General features: G+C 40.5%; 1 protein-coding gene across 4 annotated transcripts in view; it reads left to right on the top strand.

The window, feature by feature from the left end:
* dnah2 (dynein, axonemal, heavy chain 2) overlaps positions 1–27,380 on the top strand; it is a 103,590-nt gene that overhangs the window by 56,680 nt on the left and 19,530 nt on the right. For all 4 annotated transcript variants that reach the window (XM_028563758.1, XM_028563755.1, XM_028563757.1 and 1 more), the window contains exons 44-74: positions 3,059–3,195; positions 3,615–3,752; positions 3,913–4,071; positions 4,318–4,470; positions 5,019–5,110; positions 5,642–5,837; positions 6,673–6,897; positions 7,503–7,607; positions 9,042–9,230; positions 9,563–9,648; positions 9,803–9,933; positions 11,078–11,227; positions 12,527–12,694; positions 12,968–13,128; positions 13,820–13,959; positions 15,270–15,402; positions 16,031–16,170; positions 16,605–16,815; positions 17,042–17,158; positions 17,439–17,580; positions 20,311–20,480; positions 20,847–20,963; positions 21,101–21,265; positions 22,473–22,595; positions 22,822–22,970; positions 23,142–23,208; positions 23,764–23,914; positions 24,024–24,172; positions 24,269–24,402; positions 24,766–24,910; positions 25,143–25,342. In XM_028563758.1, the coding sequence (XP_028419559.1) occupies positions 3,059–3,195; positions 3,615–3,752; positions 3,913–4,071; positions 4,318–4,470; positions 5,019–5,110; positions 5,642–5,837; positions 6,673–6,897; positions 7,503–7,607; positions 9,042–9,230; positions 9,563–9,648; positions 9,803–9,933; positions 11,078–11,227; positions 12,527–12,694; positions 12,968–13,128; positions 13,820–13,959; positions 15,270–15,402; positions 16,031–16,170; positions 16,605–16,815; positions 17,042–17,158; positions 17,439–17,580; positions 20,311–20,480; positions 20,847–20,963; positions 21,101–21,265; positions 22,473–22,595; positions 22,822–22,970; positions 23,142–23,208; positions 23,764–23,914; positions 24,024–24,172; positions 24,269–24,402; positions 24,766–24,910; positions 25,143–25,342 (4,543 nt within the window). The remainder of the gene's footprint in view (positions 1–3,058; positions 3,196–3,614; positions 3,753–3,912; positions 4,072–4,317; positions 4,471–5,018; positions 5,111–5,641; positions 5,838–6,672; positions 6,898–7,502; positions 7,608–9,041; positions 9,231–9,562; positions 9,649–9,802; positions 9,934–11,077; positions 11,228–12,526; positions 12,695–12,967; positions 13,129–13,819; positions 13,960–15,269; positions 15,403–16,030; positions 16,171–16,604; positions 16,816–17,041; positions 17,159–17,438; positions 17,581–20,310; positions 20,481–20,846; positions 20,964–21,100; positions 21,266–22,472; positions 22,596–22,821; positions 22,971–23,141; positions 23,209–23,763; positions 23,915–24,023; positions 24,173–24,268; positions 24,403–24,765; positions 24,911–25,142; positions 25,343–27,380) is intronic.

The following is a 27,380-nucleotide window of genomic DNA, read 5'->3' as shown; positions in this document are numbered from 1 at the left end:
ACACACCTTCTCATTCAATGCGTTTCCTTTTTATTTTCATGACTATTTACATTGTAGATTCTTACTGAAGGCATCAAAACTATGAATGAACACATATGGAATTATGTACTTAACAAAAAAGTGTGAAATAACTGAAAACATGTCTTATATTTTAGATTCTTCAAAGTAGCCACCCTTTGCTTTTTGTATTTATATGGGAAATAATTCCACTAATTAACCCTGACAAAGCACACCTGTGAAGTGAAAACCATTTCAGGTGACTACCTCATGAAGCTCGTTGAGAGAACACCAAGGGTTTGCAGAGTTAGCAAAAAAAGCAAAGGGTGGCTACTTTGAAGAATCTAAAATATAAGACATGTTTTCAGTTATTTCACACTTTTTTGTTAAGTACATAATTCCATATGTGTTCATTCATAGTTTTGATGCATTCAGTGAGAATCTACAATGTAAATAGTCATGAAAATAAAGAAACACATTGAATGAGAAGGTGTGTCCAAACTTTTGGCCTGTACTGTATATGTGTGTGTGTGTGTGTGTGTGTGTGTGTGTGTGTGCTTAGAACGCACAAGCTCATTTTGTTTTCTTTAAACATTTGCAGAATAACGTTAATAATTGTAAGGTCACTAAGCCGCATCTTTGTAGTGGGGACTTCATTCACATTTTAGATATTACTTATAATAATTAATACTCCAGTAGATCTTAAAGTGATGGTTCAGAGTAATTTCACCGTAGGGTCCTTTGCACCACGACCTCGAGCCAAACACCCCCCGAGAAGCTTTTTTCACCTGGGTCGAACATTGGGAGAGTTAGCGTTATCAGCTGAATAGCTTAGTGCACTTCTACACTAGTACAAACGGGTTATGTACTCATAAAACGATGGATTGGAAAGTTTGTAAGTACACCAGGAGTTTATTTAAATAACCGTTGCCTGTTGGCTTCTGCTCTCTGCTGGTACTGCTACCGGCAGTAAGACGAGTGCTTAGGGACGTCTATAAATGACAACACCGAAAAGAGATACAACAAAAATATTTATTAATTTAACTTATTTTTTTAAGACACTACCTTATTTAATCATTAAATTAATAAATGTTTTTGTTGACGAAGGATTCCAATCCTTCGTTTTATGAGTACATAACCTATTTGTACTAGTGTAGAAGTTTGGTATCATTTTGGGCATTATTAGTGGGGTGATGTACAAGACACACTCTTGGATCCATTAGCACCTGCACTAAGCTATTCAGCTGATAACGCTAACTTGCCCAATGTTTGACCCAGGTGAAAAAAGCTTCTGGGGGGTTGTTTGGCTCAAGGTCGTAGTGCAAAGGACCCTAGGGTGAAATTATTCCGACCCATCACTTTAACTTTGGGATATAGAGTGAAATTGTGGAGTGGTGGTGTTTTTTGTGAATGCTTCCATTATTCCTATTTTCTGAGTCTAATATTCTCTAATATTATCTTGTGGAGTATTCTTCTATGCACAATTATTTTTTTATTATCCAAATTGCCTTTAAAGCAGTAATACTAAACATTGAAAATAGGGCTGGGTGATAAGTCGATTTTATCGATTAACTCGAATGTGTAGTTGACATTGATTTGTTTAAATGAAAATCGATTTTCTCCTTAACATCCGCCGACGCTCCCCTCTGGGCTCCTGTAGCTCCGAACGGGCTCAGCCCTCCCCCCGCGCGTTTGACACCTCTTAGAGATACACAAATAACATGGCAGCGACAGGGACTAACATTAATTATTTTCTATTACTTACTTAACCGTAATCTCCGCCGAAATGACCGGCAGCTCGTGGTGCTGTGTCCCCCGGCTGACAGTCACCTATTCTCGGCTAACTGAACCACCAGCTACCGTTGACCTGAAGGGGCACCATGCGGGGCACCAGAGGCGGTGTTGAGGAACTCTGTTGCGGCTCAATACATCTACTAAGTGCTGCTGATACGACCAAGCTGTGACAGAGGTCTGTAGCGGCTTAAACAACTAACAATTGCCGCTCTGTATCACGGAGCTCCGCTTCGACGTTTGTTTTTATCGCTACGGAGGAGCTTGCTACAACAAGAGACCATGGGATGTTAACGTACGTTACTCAGCAACAGGTGAAAACAGGGGCAAGGTTGCGCAATAACGTTAAAATGATTTGAACTTTTAGCGAGGAACGAGAAGTAAATTACCTGTATGTGTGAAAAAAGCTTTATCTCATGCATCCGTTTTGTTGTTGTTGAATATATGTGTGTATGAGTCAAAACAAAATAAAACTTGTTTTGAACAATTTCTTTGTCATCTGCAGATTGATTTTAAGTAGGGGGAGAAAAAAAATCGATTTCAATTCAATTTCAAATCTTCAATCAGATTTTTTTTTGAAAAAATCAGGGATTTTATTTTTAGGCCATATCGCCCAGCCCTAATTGAAAAATGTATTGTGAGGAGCGTCTTTAGCATCTTAAGCTTATTTGGCAACTTAATATGATCACTTTATAAGCAGCAAAAATTGTCATTATCAACAAATGTTCTTTGTTTCACTATGCATACTACTGCTTAGGGAAGATGAAGTCATGGAGTACAGTGAAGCTGTATGTTAAAGTGAATGTCCTTGACTGCATTGTACCTAAGGTTTTACTCAATTACTGTACAAACAGATATGGGACTTCACTTATCATGATGGCACTAGACACTCGGGTCTCTTTTGCCATCATTAATTTGTAACCTTCTTTTTCGATTAACAATAAATAAACAAGCATCAGTCCAGAGAACAGTTGGACGGCATGTTGCCTTTTTTTTTTCTTGGCAGATTTACTGGCTGGAAAATTGTTTTTACTGATCTATCGAACAACAGAAAAATGTTTTACATAGTATTACTTTTCCATGCAATAGACACATTGGTACATGATAACTCTTTTTGTTTTTTAAACCACAAATGCAAGTAAACTGGTAAGCATTAAATAGACATGTTAATTATACTGTAAAATATACATTACAATTTGAACAATGTCACTATATGTAAATGTCCTTTCACTTTCTCTATCACACACTGCATCTCCTCTACATTCTTTAGATGAGAAACCAGATGAGAAGTGGATTGTGTTTGATGGGCCTGTTGACACACTGTGGATAGAGAGTATGAACTCTGTTATGGATGACAATAAGGTGCTCACACTTATCAATGGTGAGAGAATCTCCATGCCTGAACAGGTGAGAAGAGCACTATAATAACAATAAGACTTATTGTGCATGATCAAAAAGTCAATGAAGTTAATTACAGTAAGTTGGCTGTTTCTTTGAAATTTATGTCAGCATTCTGTGTCTTGAACATTGAAATTTAACTTTTATATAACAGTAGTAATACATCACATTAACCCTATGCCTTCTGTACAAATGTATTTATCTTGTGTGTAAATGTCTGTGTCTATCCTATCTATCTTTCTATCTAGGCCTGTATATCTATCTATCTGTTCGTTCTGTCTATCTTGTTTATGGTCCCAGATATAAATAAAAAAAACTAACTACAAATTAAAACCAAATTAGTTAACGAAATATTACTGCATCGTAGTCAACCATGTACAGTAAAACGATCAGAACAGAAAAGCCATTCGGAAATTCCTTTGTCATAGGTGTCTCTGCTGTTTGAAGTGGAGAACCTGGCAATGGCCTCTCCAGCTACAGTGTCTCGCTGTGGGATGGTCTACAATGATTACATTGATCTGGGATGGAAGCCTTTTGTCCACTCCTGGCTGGACAAGCGACACAAGGTACAATGCATTCACTCATAATAACTCAGTCTTTTTTTATGAACACATTTATAAGATGAACATAAAAAAAACTTTATGAATGACACCAATTTTATTCTCTTATTTTCTGGTACACTTTTACGTTCCATCTCTATCTATTGATCTTTCCATTTCTCCACAGGCTGAAGTAAACCATTTAAAGCATGTGTTTGAAAAATACATAGAGAGCACGCTGAACTTTAAGAACAAAAACTGTAAGGAGCTGATTCCCATCACTGAGCTTAATGGAGTAACGTCTCTCTGCCGCCTTTATGACTCCCTGGCCACATCCAGCAATGGGGTATGACAAGTAGATTGCAATCTGTAACCTCCACTGTATATTGTAATCCCTCACATTGACAACCATTTTTCAACCCACCTTAAATCTTGGTCCTTAATGGCATTTGGTATAACTGACTTAAGACTTGTGACTGAAATTAAGCCATAAATTATTGAAACATTAGTAAGTAAATTCCAAAACTGTGCAGATGACATTATCCAAGCATCCCCAGTGTGAAACGCAATGTTATTTTCTCCCTTTTCTAAGGTGAATACTTCAGACACAGAAAACCTGGGTAGGATAGTGGAGCTCTGGTTCATCTTCAGCCTTATCTGGTCCATCTGTGCCTCTGTTGACGATGATGGACGCAAGAAGATGGACAACTTCCTACGGGAAATGGAAGGCACCTTCCCGATCAAGGTCCTCTGTAGAGCATAATATTTGTTAGTCAGCCAAACAACACTCTATCTTTTCACTAGTCTGCTTGTTTAACCAGTGTTAAATGAACTGTAGGTTGCAACTGCTGTGGCTAAATAATATGTTGCCAAAAAATAAAAAGAAGACAAGTAGAGCTTCCAGAACTACTTAGGTTTGAGTAGGTTTGGAAGGCTGGGGGTCTATTATGATACCCAAAGACAGTTGAAAAATGTTTTTATTCTGTCTATCCATGACCAAATGTAGCTTGACACCATGAGAGTTTTGAAAGCAGGTCCCATTTTTGGGCCAAATTGTACCCTAAGAAAAACACTACTACTAATTACACTAATCATTGACACTATATCAATATGATGTTTAGATGGTTTTACATTTCCAAGCCTTATTCGATTAATGTAAGAATGTTAAATGCACCACAGACAAAATACTAATGAACTGTATTACTGTACACTCCAACTTTCCATCAGCAAACTGAATAAGTCTGTTTTAGCAGGCACCAGCATTCGCTGAACATTTGATGTAAACTCTTTCAGGATACGGTTTATGAGTACTATGTGGACACCAAGAACAGAACCTGGGCTTTTTTTGAAGATAAGCTGCCAAAGGACTGGCATTACAATGCCAAGTAAGTAACCAAGTGGTCCTACTGTATATATCTGACACCAGCTGTTGTACGCATATATTTGTGGAGTTAGTATCCATTACATTCTCTGCTAATCCATCCATCCATCCATCCATCTTCGTCCGCTTATCCGGTGTCGGGTCGCGGGGGGAGCAGCTCCAGCAGGGAACCCCAAACTTCCCTTTCCCGAGCAACATTAACCAGCTCCGACTGGGGGATCCCGAGGCGTTCCCAGGCCAGGTTGGAGATATAATCCCTCCACCTAGTCCTGGGTCTTCCCCGAGGCCTCCTCCCAGCTGGACGTGCCTGGAACACCTCCCTAGGGAGGCGCCCAGGGGGCATCCTTACCAGATGCCCGAACCACCTCAACTGGCTCCTTTCGACGCAAAGGAGCAGCGGCTCTACTCCGAGCTCCTCACCATTACATTCTCTGCTAATCCAGTTTTTTTAAACTTAATAAATGCTAGATGGTATAACCACTGTTAACATATACCAACCAACTCCAATACATCTATATATCCCTTCCTCCTGCAGTGCTCCATTCTATAAGATTATGGTTCCGACAGTGGACACAGTTCGCTACAACTTCCTGGTTAAGGCTTTGGTGTTGGGTCAGTACCCAGTGCTGCTCACTGGGCCAGTAAGCACTGGTAAAACCTCAGTGGTCCAGAGCATCTTGCAGGGCTTGGATAACAAGTGGACTAGCCTCACTGTCAACATGTCTTCACAGGTTGGTGCCTTTGCATGGTCTGTGTATCTGTGTATGCCATGCTCTTGTTAGTCTATTTGTGTAAAAAAAAAAAAAGTTTGCCTTTTGAAACTAAAGCATTATCGCGAATGTTTAGCAATACAATAAGATGTTAAGATGTTAGACTTAAGTTTAAGTAGAATAAAGACATTTAGTCATAGCGGTTGAGGTTAGTGTTAGGGTTACATGCGCCCCATGTACAGAAGCTCAGTCCTTGCCGCAGCGGCCACAGGTCCAGTTTTGACCTACGGCCCTTTGCTGCATGTCATTCCCCCTCTCTTTCCCCCTTTCAGGTCTTCGGCTGTCCTATTTAATAAAGGCCTAAAATGCCACAAAAAAAAGTAAACGTGTGTATTTTGTAAAAGGGATGGAGTAAGTGGTTTAATTAGGTCTTTAAACTTTTATTTGTCCCTCTTTATTTACATGTCTGCCCTCTTGTCTTTCCTAGAATCTTAGGGTTATAATTGGAAAAGTTCAGGTTTGTCCTCCTGTCAGACATTTTTAGCACTTGGCTTGGTTTCATTAATTGGATGTTGCTTAAGGGATATACAAATATCCAGATGTTGCCATTTCAAGCGAACAAGCCACGTTACTGTCTAATTTGGTTGATAAGCTGAAATCACCTTCACAAATACATAATTGTACGCACATTCAAACACATTTTTCACAGTTAACTGTTTTACATATCTTCTCAGTATTGCTGAATTTTATTGTCACATGGTTAATGTTGTTTCATAACACAAGGTACACGATATGACTAACCATTCCATCTTTTCTGTGTCTTTGTCTCTCTCTCTGTGTATCTATCTCTGTCCAGACTACCTCTAATAACATCCAGGCCATCGTGGAGAGCCGCATAGAGAAGAGAACCAAAGGCGTGTTTGTGCCTGCTGGTGGGAAGCGCCTGCTGTGTTTCCTGGACAACCTCAACATGCCAGCCCATGACCTCTTTGGCTCCCAGCCACCGCTGGAATTGCTGCGGCTCTGGATCGACTATGGCTTCTGGTATGACCGCCAGAAACAGACCCTTAAGTTTGTCAAGGTGAGAAATGGCATTTGATGGGGGCAGGAGTGAGGCCTGTTGACGTGTGAGATTAATATATTATAATTGTTCTGCCTTCTTAGTCCCTCCTCCTCCATAATCGCCAGGGAGATTACATTTTCAGTTTGGCATAGGCCAAGAAAGAACCCATTAAATGTTCGAGTGGATCGAATTTCAAGGGGGGGGATACACAAATTATTTTTCCCTTTTGTTAACATTGCGAGAACAACTGTGTTTGTGCTGCATTCATGTGGTGTGAATAATTGGAAAAATTAGTTCCTGACTGGGAAAATTCACACTGCATTAACATGTGAGATAGGGCATGCCTTGGCGAAGGTCTGTAGTCTCCGAATGCCCTTCTTATTACCTCCGAATTACAATTATTTTTCAGTATGTGGGATAAGAGCTTTTACATGTGTAATAGTAATATGTATGTTTATTTCATAGGTGTGTGTGCGCTATTGTTATAGAGGCCATTAAACTGCTGTTTTGTGTGTGTGTGTGTGTGTGTGTGTGTGTGTGTGTGTGTGTGTGTGTGTGTGTGTGTGTGTGCGTGTGTGCGTGTGTGCGCGTGTGCGCGCGCGTGCGCCTGTGTGCTTTGTTAGGACATGTTCTTGTTGGTGTCCATGGGGCCTCCTGGTGGAGGGAGGACTCACATCTCTGGCCGCTTACAGAGTCGATTCAATCTCATCAATATGACCTTCCCTAATGTAAGTCCTGCTGACTATTTAGCTCTCCTCTACCACTGAGGACTGAAGTTTTTTTTTTTTTTACTTGAAAAGGCATTCAAATATATAAAACAAGCAATGAAATAAAAAGAGCCAGGATATTTATTGTTTAGTTTTGACTTTTTTCTCATTTAACTAAAAGAGATTCACACCTATTTAGCAATGCTATTTTTCTTTTTTCATCTTCTATCATCCAACTATTTTTGTGCATTCAACAAGGTTGATCCTTGTAATATTCCACCTGCAAGACATTTAATCTTTCATCACCATTTGTCAACCAATTATTTATTATACATGGAATTAACCTGATTATGATTATAGCTATATAAGTAACCACTGCAAAATTGCACACTCTCATATCCAACACCCAGGAGATTATGATTGTCTGCCTCCTCTCTGTTTTCTTTCTTTTTTTGTTTGTCTTATTTTGTTTCATTTGGCTTTTTATGCCTCCATGCCGGTGATAGCTGTGGCTGGAGGCATTATGTTTTCAGGTGTGACGTACGTACGTCCGTCCCATTGTTGTGAACACGAAATCTCAGGAACCCTTGGAGGAAATTTCTTCAAAAACTTGGACATAACTCAAAAATTCATACACTAATTAAAATTAACATTTCCCACAAATGTCTAATAGGATAAATGATGAAGTGATGACATTTTATACACAAAAGGTCATAGCTCAACTTCCCTGTGACATCATAATGACCTGCAAAAATGCTTTTTTGGCCATTATTCAACACCATAAGTCAAGAACAGAAGAGGAGACATTTGGTCGATACTAAATTGGTGACACTAATCTTAGGTGTCCACCTTGAAACTGCGGTGATGTACAGATCATTTGTGCTGCCGGTTAAAGATATGTGTGAAGCATCCACGTTTCACCAAATACAATTAATACCTTTAAATAAATTCCTTTATTAAACTCCTTTAAAGTCTTTACTAAATATTTTATGTAAGTTTTGACGGACGTGGAAATGAACTGCAACTTGACTGGTTGGCAGAGGCATACAACTGCAGGGCGGCCATTCTAGTTTGTACTTTCCTTTCTCTCTCCACTGCTTCCTCTTCATCTCAACTCTTGTCTTATTTCAATTATCTGGCTGTCTTTCATCTGTGTTGTTGTGCTCCTTTTAATCTTTCCCGGACCATCTTTTTCAGCACTTATTTGTAATGCCTCTTGACTCCTCTCTTCACCCTGTTTTTTGTATCAAAATAAATTTGCTTTTGAAAGTGACTGGAGCCATATTGAATTCAGGACGTAAACCCCTGTAAACACTTGAGTTGCCTTGACTCTTGAATGTTTGAAGTGGACAACATGAAATGGAATTACTACACCCCTTAAAAAATGCCTGTTCTGTTTTTCTTTCCCTTGACAAGTACCACTTGTGTGAAAAGACCTGCCATTTCTGCATACAGGAGTCCCAGATCAGGCGGATCTACAGTACCATGATCAACCAAAAGCTACAGGGGTTCAAGGAGGAGGTGAAGCCCATTGGAGAAATTCTGACTCGGGCAACCTTAGAACTGTATTATGCTGTTACAGCTCGTTTTCTTCCCACTCCAGCCAAGATCCACTACCTCTTCAACCTCAGAGATATCTCAAAGGTACAAAATAATGGGTTAGATTGATGCAAGTGTATCCACAGCACACATTCATACGGTACATAGTATATGTTTTCAAGAAAATACAACTGGATCCTGATTCACAAAGGGAGCTCAATTTAGGAAAACACTAAGAATACTAATACTAAGCCTCACATTGGTAATTTTCTGGATAACCAGTATCACTAGCTATGGTAACATTGTATTTAAATTTACTGTGGGCTTATTTAACTTAAACAGTTTAGTTAGTTGATTTAGGTCAAAAATACTTAATCTGCATATTCAAATGTTAGATGACGCATCATGTATTTTTTTCCCTGATCCACCCATTCTAGGTGTTTCAAGGTCTGCTAAGAGCTCACCCAGATTTCCATGATACCAAAAACAACATCACTAGACTGTGGATCCATGAGTGCTTCAGGTAAACAAGGACATTTTTTCACCAAATCTTTGACCTTCTCACAGCTGTGAATGGTTTTCTACTCTAATATACATTAGCCCAAACCCACTGGTGCTTTTGTTGTGTATATTTTATTGGATAATATTTGTTGTCAATGTTTTATTGTTGATTTCAGGGTTTTCTCAGACCGGCTTGTGGATCATAGTGACACGGAGGCCTTTGTTGCTTTGCTGGGGGAGAAACTCGGCTCACTCTTTGACCACACGTTCCACAGCATCTGCCCCAACAAACAACCGCCAATATTTGGTACATTTATTACTGTACACACAAATACGTGCACACAGTATTGTCAATGTCACCAATGAGTGTAAAAATACTATTTCATCTAAGTTGAAGTGATGGTTCGGAGTAATTTCACCCTAGGGTCCTTTGCACCATGACCTCGAGCCAAACACCCCCTCAGAAGCTTTTTTCAGCTGGGTCTAACATTGGGAGAGTTAGCGTAGAGCAGTGTTATCAGCTGAATAGCTTAGCGCAGGGGCTAATGGACCCACGTTTGTATCTCGTAAATGACCCCACTAATAATGCCCGAAATTATACCAAATGTCTACTGTAGTACAAATAGGTTATGTACTCATAAAACGATGGATTGGAAAGTTTGTAAGTACACCAGAAGTTTATGTAAATAACACTTGCCTGCTGGCTTCTGTTCTCTGCTGTTGTTGTTGCTGCTGTAAGACGAGTGCTTAGGGCCGTCTACAAATTACACCACCAAAAAGAGATGCAACAAAAATATTTTTTAATTTAACTTTTTTTTTTCTAACTAAGGGCTGTAGTTTAACTAGCAGGAGACAAGTAATAACTGAGGTAAGTTTGGAGACATTACCTTATTTAATCATTAAATTAATAAATATTTTTGTTGTATCTCTTTTCGGTGTAGTAATTTGTAGACGGCCCTAAGCACTCGTTTAACTGCAGGTAGCAGCAGCAGCAGCAACAGAGAGCAGAAGAGAGCAGGCAAGTGTTCATAAACTTCTGGTGTACTTACAAACTTTCCAATCCATCGTTTTATGAGTACATAACCTATTTGTACTAGTGTAGAAGTTTGGTATCATTTCGGGCATTATTAGTGGGGTCATTTACGAGATACAAACGTGGGTCCATTAGCCCCTGCGCTAATAAGCTATTCAGCTGATAACGCTACTGTACGCTAACTCTCCCAATGTTCGACACAGGTGAAAAAAGCTTCTGGGGGGGTGTTTGGCTCGAGGTCATGGTGCAAAGGACCCTAGGGTGAAATTACTACGAACCATCACTTTAATGGATTGGTAATGGACAGAGGTTTAAGCATTATGAAACTGTTTGACTAATGACTACACCAGAAGATATTAATGTGTTTACGTGTGTGTGTGTGTGTGTGTGTGTGTGTGTGTGTGTGTGTGTGTGTCAGGTGATTTCCTGAGTGAGTCTCGTGTGTATGAGGACCTACTGGACATGAAGGTTCTCAAGAAGTTCATGGAGACCCAGCTGGAGGACTACAACCTGACACCTGGCGTAGTGCCCATGAGCCTGGTGCTTTTTCGAGACGCTATCGAACACAGTGCGTCTGAGAACACCACCCACACATCCACACACACTCTCATTCATGTTTCAGTGGGCACGCATAATGCATCAACCCACAGCGTCAGTTCCACACATCACATTGGCCCTCATTTATCAACCTAACGTAGAAACCAGTGCAGATATGAGCGCAGAAATCATCTTACGAAAGGCTTCACATGTAATTCAAGAAACGTTCGTATCACATCAATCAGAGCGTTACCGTTGGAAACAATCTTAATTTAAATATCACGCCCCAATATATTCTCGGTTTTGAGGCCTCTGCCCTACAATTTAAGACATGGCGAGACGTAATCCGGCTAAGAAGCGGCACTTTTCAGAGGTGGAGATTGAAACCCTGATATCTCAGGTTCATTTGCACTAACGTGTGTACTATTTGGCAGCCTGAAAACTGGTATTAAAGGCTGTAGAAAGATTGCGGAATGGAAAGAGATCACTGATGCGATCAACAGTGTTGCCGTGGTAAATCGGACTCCAGCTGAAGTTTATTTAATTTATAGGGTCCCCCCCACTGATGCAAGACAGAGCCATCTGCCCTTAATCAAGCAGATGGAGCACTCCACCGTGGTTGTGCGTACGTGTGCACGGTTTTACCAGCGCATAGAGGTCTTCTAAAAGAGCCAGATCTGCCATTGCTGATAAGTGATCAACTGATGAATTCTCCTTCTCCTGTTAAACTGATGATACGCTTGTTTAAATGAGGGCCATTGTGTCTAGTCAGTCTAGCACATTACCACAATCAATATAAGAGGTCTGCTGTACTCTGATGTGTCTTTGCTGTGTTCACTGTTGCCAGTTTTATGATTCAGGCCCAGTTAGAAGCTCCTTTGAAAAATACAGCATGAGGCGCAGAGAGAAGGCCTCTCAGCACCAGCCTCAGCTCTCTACACACTGCTGTCAATCTGCCACTATACCACACGCCACAGCAAATCAATAGCAGTACATTACTATAGAAACAACATGGATCAACACTAGTTTGTATGTATTGTTGCACATTTCCAGGCACACTGAAACTCCATGAAGCTCTGTGTCAATATTAGATCAGATTGCACACCATTAAAAGGTAGTAAATATAAAAGTGTATGACTGTAGATTTTGTCACATACAAAATAATAATGTTCTAGCAACTTAAGCTGATATGAGGACAAAGTATGTGAATATTTGTAAGATACCCTCTTCAGTTGTACAAGCCACACATTGGGCAGTTATAATAATACTGTAAATAGAGGATTTCAGCTGACATGTATGATATGGGTAACATTTTGTTTTCCCTCCACAGTAACCCGTGTAGTACGTGTGATCAGTCAGCTCAGGGGCAACATGCTGCTGGTTGGTGTTGGGGGCTCTGGTAGACAGAGCCTGTCTAAAATGGCCGCCTTCATCTGTGAATACCGGGTATTCGAGGTGGAAATCACAAAGCAGTACCGGAAACAGGAGTTTAGAGAAGGTGAGATTAAACACACTAATATTACATTCACAGATGTTTAAGAAAGGGAAACCATGACTCTATTAACTCAAGACCAAAGACTGAAACTAAACAAGATTAAAACAACAATGGACTCACATATATTCTTTAAAACATCAGTGTAAATCATGACTAATTTCAGCTTCTAGCTAGCTTGATTTTGATGAATTACTCTGCCTTTGTACAGTCAGTTCCTCTCATCCTACCTTCAGTCAGCTACATTATATATAGGGGATTTTCTGTTCTTTCTTTCAGACATCAAGAAGCTTTACCGGTTGACTGGTGTGGACAATAAGCCCACAGTTTTCCTCTTCAATGACACCCAGATTGCAGACGAAGCCTTCCTAGAGGACATCAATAATATCCTGAGCTCTGGAGAGGTGCCTAACCTCTACAAACAGGACGAGTTTGTTGAGGTCTGTATTGTCTTAAAATCATTTAGGCCTTCCATCTGTCTTAACTCTATTTTCTGTCTGTGCATACTTGCATTTCCATTTTATTTATGGTTTAAATTAACTAAATTCTAACCAAAAGGTAGTGAAGAAAATGGTCTAGGCTGAGGTTTTATCCACTAATAATAGAGGTCCATCAAAACACCAACATAGATGTTATCCTTGGTTAAGTTAGTTAAACCTTTGTTCAGCAAAATAACAGCTTTCTGGTCAAAGTAGCACCTTTTAATATTTTGCAATTCTTTTGATTTTCTTAGTTTTTCTCTGTCTTGCATATCAGTATTCAAGCCATAAATGTGAATTATGTTTAAAGTTAAGATTGATTTGATCATAGCAATACAGTTTTAATTCAATAATCTTGTTTTTAAATGAAATTTTACTGCATTTTACAAATGATGCTCATTATAAAGTGTGAATGTTCTTTTAAGACCATCTCTGTGTAATGCAAGACTGACCTGACTGTGGTGGCTGACTTATGGTCTGCTCTCGTAATCTTCCAAAAGTAACATACAGCCTCAAATATGTATTGAACTCGCATACTACGGGGTCATGTGCATCTAAAGTTCATTAAAGTTTATATTAGAAACATGTCTCAAGGAATTTAAGCCCTAATGCCAATTCTCATAACATGTAATTGTTGTCATTCTACTTCTAGGTGTGCAATGCTCTGTCAGAGTCTGCCAGGAAAGACAATGTAGTGGAGACTCCCGACTCCTTGTTCAGCTACCTGATAGAGCGAGTCAGGAACAACCTGCACATAGTGCTCTGTATGAGCCCAGTGGGAGAGCCCTTCAGGTAGATTATGATTTTTTTGTTTCTTGCAGGACACTGTGTCCTATAATATATCCTAGTTCACAATATGTTTGTCCTCTTTTTTTCTTTTCTCTTGGAGAACCCTGTTTGTGCTTGTTTGTCGACACACAAGTTTATGGAAATTAACACAGTATGAATCCCATTGCAGTCCTCATACATGTAAGCTAAATAGTACTAACACTTCAGCAGCTTATCTCTAGCAGCTGTACATGCATTGTTGCCCTAACAAAAAGGGATAACTTGAAACCACATTTGATTTAATTGTCCTTTGATTTTACACACAATTACATACTGGCATTCACAGTAGTGTTCATGTAGCGGCCGTATTTCTCTAACTAGACAGTTGTTTGCTATTTTCTTATATTAAATGAATGAAGGAGGCATTTTGCCAAGATGATATGCTTCTGATCTGTGCAAGCCAAAGGACACACACAATTCACTTGTGTTTGCAAATGAAGGAAATTAAAATACACTGGTGGTCATCTACAGGGTAACTATTCCCTGCAGTACCTCTCAGCAGCTCTTCAAAGTTAATCTGGGGACAGTGAGTGGTGCCTCACCATGTGTTAATGGCTGAGCAAATGAGGTCTACTAACTTGGGTGATTCTGTAGCAAGGACCTGAGGCTTGCTGTATTTGCACACACACTCATACATACAGATGTAGTATTCACACAGATGGATACATATTTTCTGTTATTCATTCTCTCTGTCCTTTATATTTTCTGTTATTCATTCTCTCTGTCCGTTGTCACACGCCTGGTTGCAATTAGTGGCACAGGCTACTGGTCACACATAATGCTACTAATTGGGCTGGCAGGCGCCATTACCCAGAGCTAATCACCATTCTCTGTGTGACAAGGCATCCAGGCCCTCTGACCACTCACTGCTACTAGGGTCCATATCACAGTGCCAGAGCTCAGAGAGTCCTGCTACACCAATTAACCAGCTGACCTACTCATAGTTGTAGGTCTTCAGCATACTCCACTGTACCTTACTGTAGGAGGTTCTTTCAAAATGTTAAGATCTTTTGTGTCATACTGCCTAAAGCTTGCCAGGCTTATTTACTCTACTCTAGAGTAAATACTCTAGACTAACAAAAAACAGCATTAGTTTTAATGACTTTGAAGCATATCAAGGGTCAATAATGGCTTCATAATTGTCTTCATTTGTTTTTTTCCTATACATATGTACGTGCACTGGTTTACAGAACCTTTGCCCACATGATTATGTGGGATCATTATTTCAACAAATTATATCTGAATAAAATTCATAAATGTCTGTTTGCCAACAGGAACCGCCTCCTCCAGTATCCAGGGCTTGTCAACTGCACCACCATTGACTGGTTCTGTGACTGGCCCAAAGATGCTCTGCTGGAGGTAGCTGAGAGATACTTGGATGGACTGGAGCTGGGTTCCTTGGAGGGGGTACGGCATGCATGGACGGACACACACATGCGCGCGCGCGCGCACACACACACACACACACACACACACACACTTGATTTCACAATTCTAAATTGGTGCCTATTCAACACTAATGCATTCTCACACATTAATCTACTCTCCCAACATCTGTAAGTTCAACTTCATGTGACTTATATTGTCAGCCTAAATGGGAAAAATAGAGGAGGATAGCTGTTTGGAATGAAGGCAGACACCTGAACAGGGACAGAGAGCTTTATTTTCCAGTTTTTCACATTAAGAGTCTCAATTTTTAATGCCCACCAAACACTGTCTACCTCAATTGCATTTACAGTGCAAAACCAGTCTTCATTTACACTGGGTTTTCTAATCCTTCGTTTTCCAATCCAATGTCCTTTATTTAAATCATTTAAAACAGCTGGCTCCATATTATTATTATTATTATTATTATTATTATTATAGAGCAAGTATTTCCAAAAAGTTTAGTAGTACCCTGCTGTTATACTTACTGTACTGTATATTAATCCCCACATCAATTAATACATAGTAAATAATTAGACTCCTTAAATTGCATTCCTGTTTGAACTTTAGATCAACACCTTAACATACCGTATCCTGCATGATGTTGTAGATTCAGACAAAGGTTGCCAGTATCTTTGTGACCACACACCAGTCGGTTGCACAGGTCTCTCAAAGGATGAAGTTGGAACTGAAAAGACATAATTATGTGACACCCACCAACTACCTGGAGCTGGTGTCTGGATACAAGAAGTAGGCACCTTCATACTTTCTCCTTCATTTATTCTTGATTCTCTTTTCTTCTCTTTTCACTGTACCTTTTAATGCTTCATGTGTGTCGTGAGGGACGCATGGACAGTTATACTAAACTGGTCCTATTATAGACTAGTTAAGTGTGCGAGCACACACACTTGTAAACTACACATACATTAGGTATGGGTGCTTTGGGTGATGTATGCATCAGAATAGAGCTAAACCAGAACAAGATGAAGTATAACACAAACCTGGTTAATTCTAGTATGGAAGTTATTCACTTTATAGTTGCCACCTGTGGATGAATGGCTCTGTCTGTCCATTCAGTTCACCAAATGCCTGTCTCTGTTACAATCACCTTGTCAATAGTTTGTGTGTGTGTGTGTGTGTGTGTGTGTGTGTGTGTGTGTGTGTGTGTGTGTGTGTGTGTGTAGGCTGTTGGCAGAGAAACGCAGTGAATTGGGGGAGCAGGTGAGCAAACTGCGTAATGGCCTTTTCAAGATCAGTGACACCCGCGAGAAGGTAGAGGCCATGTCTGTAGAGCTCGAGGAGGCAAAGAAGCAGGTGGCTGAGTTCCAGAAACAGTGTGACGAGTACCTGTCTGTCATTGTACAGCAGACGAGAGAGGCTGATCAGCAGCAGAAGGTAAACAACACAAACATGCCAAGATGCACACACAATTTACTAAATAGATTAAAGTAATAATTTGATTAAGGCATTCACATGATTCACATTTTCCTGACTTAACCAGTAATTCCATTGGATTAGAAGTAACATTTGTGGTTTATGTTTTGGAAGTGTCTGTGGTAGTTGGCTAATAGGAAAGATACATATTATAGTCAATCACACATCGGTGTATGTTTTTGTTAAGGCTGTCAGTGCTAACAGTGAGAAAATCGGGGCAGAGGAGATACAGTGTAAAACCTTGGCTGAGAATGCACAGAGAGATCTGGACGAGGCCCTGCCTGCACTGGAAGAGGCCATGAAGGTAGAGCTCTTTCCTGTTTTGATCGTAGCCAGTCCCTCTTTGTGTTGGCAATTATGTCTTTACTATTATGTGCTCACTTTGTTCATTATTATGTTTGGTTGAATTATTTCCTTGATATTAGATGGGTAATGATGCACGGCCTTTCAGTATATTTGACTGTTCTACTTCTCTTTTGCACTAATGTAAGCACCTTGTCATTTGAATATGTGCTTTCTGTCTAAATTTGAATTAAATATGACTGCCTTCTTACCTCGACACATTCTCTTTTTGTTCCACATAGGCCCTGGAGTCTCTAAATAAGAAGGACATGACAGAGATCAAGTCATATGGCCGTCCCCCAACACTGGTGGAGACAGTGATGACAGCTGTCATGACCCTTCTGGGCAAAGAGCCTACCTGGGCAGAGGCTAAGAGACAGCTGGGTGAGAGACAGCCAGAGTGCAGAATTCAGGGATGGATGAAGGGAGAGTTTGGCAAAGAAACAAAGTAATTTGGAAAACTGTGTTGTGAACAGTTACACTAAAGAACATACAGATGTAACTGGAAAGAAGGGTATCACAGATACAGTGGGTACGGAAAGTATTCAGACCCCTTTACATCTTTCACTCTTTGTTTCCTTGCAGCCATTTGCTTAAATCAAAAAAGTTCATTTTATTTCTCATTAAATGTACACTCAGCACCCCATCTTGACAGAAAAAAACAGAAATGTAGAAATTTTTGCAAATGTATTAAAAAAGAAAAACTGAATTATCACATGGTCATAAGTATTCAGACCCTTTGCTCAGTATTGAGTAGAAGCATCCTTTTGAGCTAGTACAGCCATGAGTCTTCTTGGAAATGATGCAGCAAGTTTTTCACACCTGGATTTGGGGATCCTCTGCCATTCTTCCTTGCAGATCGTCTCCAGTTCCATCAGGTTGGATGGTGAACGTTGGTGGACAGCCATTTTCAGGTCTCTCCAGAGATGCTCAATTGGGTTTAGGTCAGGGCTCTGGCTGGGCCAGTCAAGAATGGTCACAGAGTTGTCCCGAAGCCACTACTTTGTTATTTTAGCTGTGTGCTTATGGTCATTGTCTTGTTGGAAGGTGAACCTTCGGCCCAGTCTGAGGTTTTGAGCACTCTGGATGAGATTTTCTTCCAGGATATCTCTGTACTTGGCCGCATTCATCAATTGCAACCAGTCGTCCTGTCCCTGCAGCTGGAAAACACCCCCATAGCATGATGCTGCCACCACCATGTTTCACTGTTGGAATTGTATTGGGCAGGTGATGAGCAGTGCCTGGTTTTCTCCACACATACCGCTTAGAATTAACGCCAAAAAGTTCAATCTTGGTCTCATCAGACCCGAGAATCTTATTTCTCATAGTCTGGGAGTCTTTCATGTGTTTTTTGGCAAACTCTATGCAGGCTTTCATATGTCTTGCACTGAGGAGAGGCTTCTGTCGGGCCACTCTGCCATAAAGCCCCGACTGGTGGAGGGCTGCACTGATAGTTGACTTTGTGGAACTTTCTCCCATCTCCCTACTACATCTCTGGAGCTCAGCCACAGTGATCTTTGGGTTCTTCTTTAATTCTCTTACCAAGGCTCTTCTCCCACGATTGCTCAGTTTGGCTGGACGGCCAGGCATAGGAAGAGTTCTGGTCGTCCCAAACTTCTTCCATTTAAGGATTATGGAGGCCACTGTGCTCTTAGGAACCTTGAGTGCTACAGAAATTCTTTTGTAACCTTGGCCAGATCTGTGCCTTGCCACAATTCTGTCTCTGAGCTCCTTGGGCAGTTCCTTCAACCTCATGATTCTCATTTGCTCTGACATGCACCGTGAGCTGTAAGGTCTTATATAGACAGGTGTGTGCCTTTCCTAATCAAGTCCATTCAGTTTAATTAAACACAGCAGGAATCCAATGAAGGAGTAGAACCATCTCAAGGAGGATCAGAAGAAATGGACAACATGTGAGTTAAATATGAGTGTCACAGCAAAGGGTCTGAATCCTTATGACCATGTGATATTTCAGTTTTTCTTTTTTAATAAATTTGCAAAACTTTCTACATTTCTGTTTTTTCTGTCAAGATGGGGTGCTGAGTGTACATTAATGAGAAATAAAATGAACTTTTTTGATTTTAGCAAATGGAACAAAGAGTGAAAAATTTAAAGGGGTCTGAATACTTTCCGTACCCACTGTATATATTAGAAGTCCCCTCAGTAATGCCATTGGTATAATTCACTCTTTCTTTGTGCTTTTTTTAAACCCAGGACTTATTTTCCATGTTTCTGCTATTTATGACTTAATTGATTGTGATTCAAATTATCATAAATATTTACTCATTATATATTTACATTATATATATATATATATATATATATATATATACATTATATATTATATATTTACATTGAGCTCTCAGTTTATAAGGTGCAATCCTCCTTACTGCAGTGGGGCAAACTGAAACAAGATACCCAAATAGACAGAGAACATAAAACAAAAGCTAATTAAAAACACTCTTTCTACACACTTAAACTGTAGTACAATGTCAATAATATAATTTATCAAACACATGATCACAAATTTGATCACATTTCTATTCCAAAAGGTCATTTGATTCCTTTTGGCATTGCTGATAGATTACATTGTTTCCTCTGCTAAGCACTCATTGGTTTTCTACAGCCTGGCTCCAACTTTACCAATCACAAGCTGTGGTCAAAGTCAAGAGCGGTGCAAGGGGAAAATGCTATTCTAAATTGGGAAAAACATAAAAAATTAAATTAGTGGCACCAAAATTGACTTGCAAGAAAACGCTTCTGGTATACTTTTTTTAAAAGCCCATTCAACAACAATAATAAGCAACAGCACCATAATTACCCTTGAAACACAGCAGGAGAAAGTAATTACAAGTTTTAAAGTTTTAAATTATAAGGTTTAGCTACAAAAGGATTGACCCTCAGCCTTTTTTTTTCAAGTGGTGTACATTGTAATGTTTGCTGTGAAAGTGAAAGAAATCATTTACAAAATGCACTGCATTTCCCTTTTTGATGATCACAAAGCTGTAGTTTTAAAACAGAAAGGTCAAGGAAATTATTTAGCAGATTAACTGAGAGCCACTATAATGGGCCAAACTTTTTTTCACTTATCTGACCTTGAAATGTTTCTGGCAGGTGAGGGAAACTTCATCAAAACATTAGTTTACTTTGACAAGGACAATATATCGGACCGTGTGTTAAAGAAGATCGGCCAGTACTGCAGACAGGTAGACTTCCAGCCAGAAATCATCGGCAAAGTGTCAGCGGCTGCCAAGTCCCTCTGCATGTGGGTTAGAGCTATGGAGGTAATAGCAGCACACAATCAGACAAACACACACACACACACACACACACACACACACACACACACACACACACACACACACACACACACACACACACACACATGCTTACGGATATGAATAATCACCATAAACCCACAAGCGCACATAAAAGTTTGTAATTAATTATTTGTAATTAATTATTCTTCGAATAGTTATTTAATGCATGTAGAATATGGTGCAAATGTTGGCCCTGTGTACACACATGTACACATTCACAACGAGCTGTATGCATTAGGTGCGTTACTGCATATAGTAGCAGCAGCAGAAATATGAACAGGAAAATGGAAGACAAAACTAAATCCATGGATATGTATGCTGTTCCTCCAGGTTTATGGGCGTATCTTCAGGGTGGTGGAGCCAAAGCGGGCACAACTGAACGCTGCCACGGCCCAGTTAGAAGAGAAACAGGCTGCATTGGCCGAGGCCCAGAACAAACTGCGAGAGGTATGTACAACTAGCTTGATCAACATTTAGATACTAGCTCAAGCCAATTCAAGTTTGTATAGGAGTGCAACAGAAGCATTAATGTAGTTTACATATGACAAGACCAATATGATAATAATTGCTGTGCGTGTGGGCAGGTCGGGGAGAAGCTAGAGCAGCTGAAAAAGCAACTTGGTGAGAAGCTGGCCATGAAGGAGAGTTTGAGGAAGAAATCAGCTGAGATGGAGGTGAAACTGGACCGAGCTGACAAACTGGTCACTGGACTGGCTGGAGAGAGGGTCCGCTGGGAGGAGAGAGTTGCTGTAGGCCATTCACAAGCGCACACACACACACACACACCAAAAATAATAATATTAAATAATAACTCGCACACATGCGTACCTACGTAATCTAGGGTGACCAGACGTCCTTGTTTTCCGGGGACAGTCCCCAGTTTCGGTGACCTGTCCCCGGCTAGAGCTGTTCCCAGAAATGTCCCCGGTTTTCACTGTGACTGAAAGACCCAAAATTGGAATGAAAGAAAGAAAACATTGACCAAACGTATAGTCGCGCAATGTACACGCGCAGGCTCAAGACAGCCAGAGCAAGCGCTGCTCAGAGCTCAACTTCAGTAAAGTTAGAAAGATATTCACAGATTGTAACTTCCGGGATCAATTACTCTACAGCGAAATGTTATTAAATCACAAACAACGCATCTTTCCTACCGTAGTAAGGTAAACAATGAGCTACAAACTAATTTTCATCAAAACGATCCGTCCTCCAACCTGGAGAAATAACATTGGTCTCTACGAGCAGCTGGCGGTGAGACAGCAGTAAGACGGGTGCTTAGGGACCGTCTACAAACTACACCACTGAAAAGATAGAAGAGACACAACAAAAATATTTATTAATTTAATGATTAAATAAGGTGGTGTCTCCAAACTTACCTCAATTATAACTTGTCTCCTGCTAGTTGTACTAGAGCACTTACCTTTCAAAAATAAGCATAATCATAATTTTGGGGAATATGTTTTGCCAAAAATATTTAATATTTTAATAATTAAATAGAGTTGTGTCTCTAAACTTACCTCACACATAAAAGGTGTTCTGCTGGTTGTATCACTTACTTTTCAAAAATAGGCATATGCATAATTTTGGGGTATATTGTTTGCCATAAAAACATTTTTTACAAAGAGGCATGTCTCCAAACCTACTCCACACATACAACCCCCCCCACCCCCTCCCCCCTGCTGGTTGTCTGAATTTCTTTTCAAAGTGCACCAGAATGATGCATTTAAACGTTAACATTTTCTTACAGGGGAGCATGACCATGGACCCCCATAGGGGGGCTTGTGCCACAGTGCAGCTCTAAGTGTAGTGACGCCCCTGAGGCAGGGTCCCCGTTTTCAGTTTACAAAGATAAAAACATGACCTGTTTTGGAGGTATTTACGCTTCTGAGCTGAAAATGTCCCCGGATTTTGTCTTAGAAATCTGGTCACCTTATTGTAATCAGGTTGTGTGTGCTTCAGGGTCTTGAAGAAAACATGGGATACCTGGTGGGAGACTGTTTGCTAGCAGCGTCTTTCCTGTCCTACATGGGACCCTTCCTTTCCAACTATAGAGACGAGCTGCTTGCCATCTGGATGAAGGAGGTGAGACACACACACCCCATAAAAAACATATATCCTCGTGCAGTTCAGTTAAAAAATGGCCATATACTTGTACTCCTTCTACTAGTTATAAGCAAGTCATGAAGTGTCCTCCTGAAATGGATATTAAAGTTTACAATTTACAGTGGTATTTCCAACAAATCCCATGTTTTACTATATTCTTTCTCTTCTCTCTTTTTCTCTCACTTTGTGCTTGCCCTTTCCTCAGGTATGGCACTTGGCGATCCCATGCACACCAGGGTTTAGTTTTGCAGTTTTTCTGTCCAAGCCTACAGCTGTGAGGGACTGGAACATTCAGGGCCTGCCCTCTGATGCATTCTCTACTGAGAATGGAGTTATCGTCACCCGCGGAAATCGGTCAGTACATGTAGACACAATTGTTATTAAAGGATTAGCTATAGTCAAGTAAGTATACTAAATAAAAATGCGTTTGTGTTTGTTTTTCTTGGATTTGGTGGTGTTCACTGTATGAAACGTGTTTCATACTGTAAATACAAGTTTACTTTTATTGCTTGCCTTTTATTCAAGATGGCCACTGATGGTGGATCCTCAAGGCCAATCTCTAAAGTGGATCAAGAATATGGAGATGAAGAGAGTAAGTCTTGACTCAGCCAGTTTTATGAGTTCTGTTCAATGTTATTGTGTCCTTGCTGTTGGAGAGTTATACATTATGTATACTGTACAGCTAGAGTGCTAATGTTGTACGCAGTAGATCACTATGTTTCAGATACTCAAACAGTGTTTTTGTAATAAACCTGGTAGCTGTATCAGCCACAAAGTTCAACGCATCTTGGATCAAAGTCCAACTGAACTTTCGGTGGACCTCTGCTCAGCACACCTGAAAAACTGAAATTTGGAAGACTGCCTTCCAGTACTTTGCACAATATAAATGGAATTAACTTAAAATGACCATTGAATTAATTTAAACTTTTAATTTTGAACATTGTTCATGAGATGTGTGTGATTGTTTCTGATGCAGTTTGTATGTGCTTGTGTGTGACAGGCAGGGTTTTGTTGTGTATCTTATCTCTGTTCTATTTCTCCACCTGTACTCAGCACAAGGAGACTACCTGATTAAAGAAAAGGTTCATACAAAAGGTACATAATCCATTTATTTTTCTGTCCTATGTGTATGTGTCCACTTGTGCAGGGCCTGAAAGTAATAGACTTCCAAATGCCAGACTACCTACGGGTGCTGGAGAACGCTATTCAGTTTGGGAATCCTGTTTTGCTGCAGAATGTCCAGGAGGAGTTGGACCCCTCTCTCAACCCAATTCTTAACAAGTCCCTGACACGGATAGGTCTGACACACGTATACACAACTTTACAAATCAAAATACCAGCTGTTGTAAGTGGTGTACCTGAATCCTTGTGTGGGTATGGGTGTACATTTGTGTGCACTTTTTCCAGGTGGCAGGCTGCTGTTGAAACTTGGTGATAAGGAATTGGAGTACAATCCAGAGTTTCGTTTCTACATCACCACCAAGCTGTCTAACCCCCACTACACACCAGAGATTTCTACAAAGACCACCATAGTCAACTTTGCTGTCAAGGAGCAGGTCTGTGTGTGTGTTGTGCTATTTGTGTGAACATACAGTTTGAGTGTATGAGCTGCTACCTTACTGCCTTTTGTCTGTTTGTGTGTGTGTGTGCAGGGTCTGGAAGCCCAACTACTGGGAATTGTGGTGCGCAAGGAGCGTCCAGAGCTAGAAGAACAGAAGGACTCGTTGGTGATCAGCATTGCTTCTGGCAAAAGAAGCCTGCAGGAGCTGGAGGATGAGATCCTCAGGTTGTTTAGCTAGTAACAGCATTGTCGTCCTGGTAATGTTAAGAACATTTTGAGTGACATTAGTGATAGCGGCAAGACTAACCTCCCTAAGAATCAGTAATTAAATGCATTGAAGTCAAGATTTAAATAAAAAATAATAGAAAATTAATTTACTAATCTTAGTAACTAATCATACCGTTACTGCTAATTAGCAACCACAAGCTCTACCCTATCAGATACTGTTAGTCACTTATTTGTAACTTAGCAACAAGTACTTCTCAGAGGAGTTCCTACCAAACCATTAAATCTCATCTAGCAACTTTATAGTAAAGTGACCTGATTCCATCAAATAAGCATGTTTTGCGTGTGTGTCTACTCTACCAGGCTGCTGAATGAGGCGACTGGCTCACTGCTGGACGATGCACAGCTAGTGAATACCCTGCAGACATCCAAAGTGACAGCCACAGAAGTTTCAGAGCAGCTGGAAAGCAGTGAACAGACCGAGATCAAGATTGACTCTGCTAGAGAGGTCAGGTGTTAGGATAAAGGGATTGGGGCAGAGGGGGTTTTAGGTATTATGATAGCATACCTTTAGGGTTTTGGACCATTGATAATACAAAGTAAGCATTCACTGGGGTTTCTGGAAAGTTGTGATGGGCATTTACTGTATATTGCATATAGTAATTGATAATGGAATGTGTTTATTTGCATGTCAGCTTGTGCATACAGTACTGTACTCTTAAAGGGCTCTCTCTTAATAGGCCTATCGCCCATGTGCCCAGCGAGCCTCCATTCTCTTCTTCATCTTAAACGACATGGGCCGCATTGACCCCATGTACCAGTTCTCACTGGATGCCTACATTAACCTATTCAATCTTAGCATAGAAAAGAGCAAGCGCAGCCACAAGCTGGAGGAAAGGATCACCAACCTCAATGACTACCACACATTTGCAGTATACAGGTAAGCAAGGAAATATTAAGAGAGGCCCTTTTCATAAATAATTTTGGTTTGCATGCAGGTATTCGTGGGTCAAGTGAATGCCAGTCAGCTGCTGCATAATCTTGCATTGCCAGACCTATCTCCACAGCGCTGTGGAGTAAGGTCTGGCTAAACCACACAAAAAAAACGCTCTGGCTTGTTTGCATTTCTTTAAAGAGGAAATATGCTTTTCCTTGTTTTCAGTCATCTCTACATTGTTATAATGTTGGATCATTCAAATAATGAGGTTAACGTATTTTAGACAAATCCCTGTGAGCTAAAACGTTCAGATCTCCAGCTATTCTGAACGCTCCGGTTTCAACAGTTTTTTCTACTCTCGGCTAAGTCTTACGCAACTCTAAGTTCTGCTATGATTGGTAATTTGCTTCAAGTAGGCAGGACTGGAGTGTTTTTTTTTAAGCCACTGCGGTGTTAAAATTGTTGCATGTAACTACATGCTAACAGCAGTAAGCTATGTCATCTGAGCTGCCAGTGTCATTAAATTCTCCGCAATTCCAGGTTGCATTACTGCTGAAACATGTTCGATTGGGTAGTGTTTGGTTCAGAAGCATTTATATGCGACTTTTGATGGTAGAAATTACAGCTTTGTTTCACTACAATCTAAGGTTAGCATACTGCTACATGCTAACGCGACATAGCTGTAATCTTGGCCAATGCTGGTCATTTCTCCCCAAATTCCGGTCACTTTACTGCTGGGACATGTCCGGTTGTGTAAAATTTGGTTAAGAAGCCTTTATTTTTGATTTTCACGGTAGAAAGTCCTGTTATATACTCCTGCAGTAGCTCCATCTTCAACTAGTAAAACTCGGAGTGGAAGCTCCGGAGTTTCCAGGAAGCATGCTGGACAATCAGAGCAGACTGGGTTTTCTCGGGAGGAGAGCTTAAAGAGACAGGCACTTTTACAGAGCATCTCATACTGAGGGTGAATACAGGTGCAGCAGTCATGGGTAGTATGAGAAAAATAGTGTTTTTTTTCATTAAAGCATGTAAACATGTTCTAGTACAAACACAAAATGTAAGTATAATCCTGAAAATGCTATATAATAGTTGCCCTTTAAACCAATCACAATCGTCTTGGGCAGCGCTAAGCCCGGACGCAGCAACGGTGGCTGTGCACAATTAGCCTCGTGAGACCGTCCTGATCTCGCAAGCTCCAGTTTTCCACTCGCAGATCAGTCTGGCATCTTGAGGTAGAGAAAATTTGGAGCCGTTTCCCAAACGACCGTTCCAATCAGCGTTGGTTTTGAGGCGGGTTAGGTGGTGATAGACCGATGTTTATCCAATCAGCTAACCAGTATTTTCTGACAGCGGTAGCCCTAATTCTGTTAGCCGCTCACTAATGCTTTTTTTCTCTTGGATACTTCTTTTGGAATATGGACCGGGAAAATGTTGGAAAATCCAGCTTCAACAAAATATCTCTTAATACTTTTTCAATGTAATAAGATAAAAAGTGTCCTGATGTTTATACTTGTGCCGGTGTGTGTGTGTGTGGGGAGTGGGTGATAAAGAGCGGGGGAGAAGTGAGAGTGACGGCGAGCGAGTACGACTCTAGAATCATAGTGAGAGAAACAAAGTGTCTCCCCTGTGTTTTCTGACCACGGTGGGAAATCTTTAGCAGGAAACGCTTCTGCATTTTGTGTGCAATGCTGCTCCGCTGTCTGCTCTGGTCCCTGTGTATGTGCGTATCGCAGAGCCGCCCACAAGGCAGCCTCTCGGGAATTACGCCACACAACAAAGTACCGTAGTATTGTGTACAAAGCGTCAGCCAATTTAAGGACACGCTTAATGGTCCCATGAAAAAGAGTGAAAACCAGACATTTTCATGAATTTATAAACCCCCGGACGCCCCAGAAAGTAGGTAAAAAGTGGACATGTACGGGCAAAAGAGGACGTTTGGTCACCCTAATTTACCAGTGTATCGCTGTGTGTATTTCGTCCACATCAATCCCCACCAATCGGTCCCAAAACGTCCCGGTTAGAGAGTATATGCTGTAAACAT

The sequence above is a fragment of the Perca flavescens genome, chromosome 19, assembly GCF_004354835.1.
Source record: "Perca flavescens isolate YP-PL-M2 chromosome 19, PFLA_1.0, whole genome shotgun sequence".
Taxonomy (NCBI): domain Eukaryota; kingdom Metazoa; phylum Chordata; class Actinopteri; order Perciformes; family Percidae; genus Perca; species Perca flavescens.
Note: the sequence above shows the minus strand (reverse complement) of the source record. Positions and strands in the feature narration are given on the sequence as shown.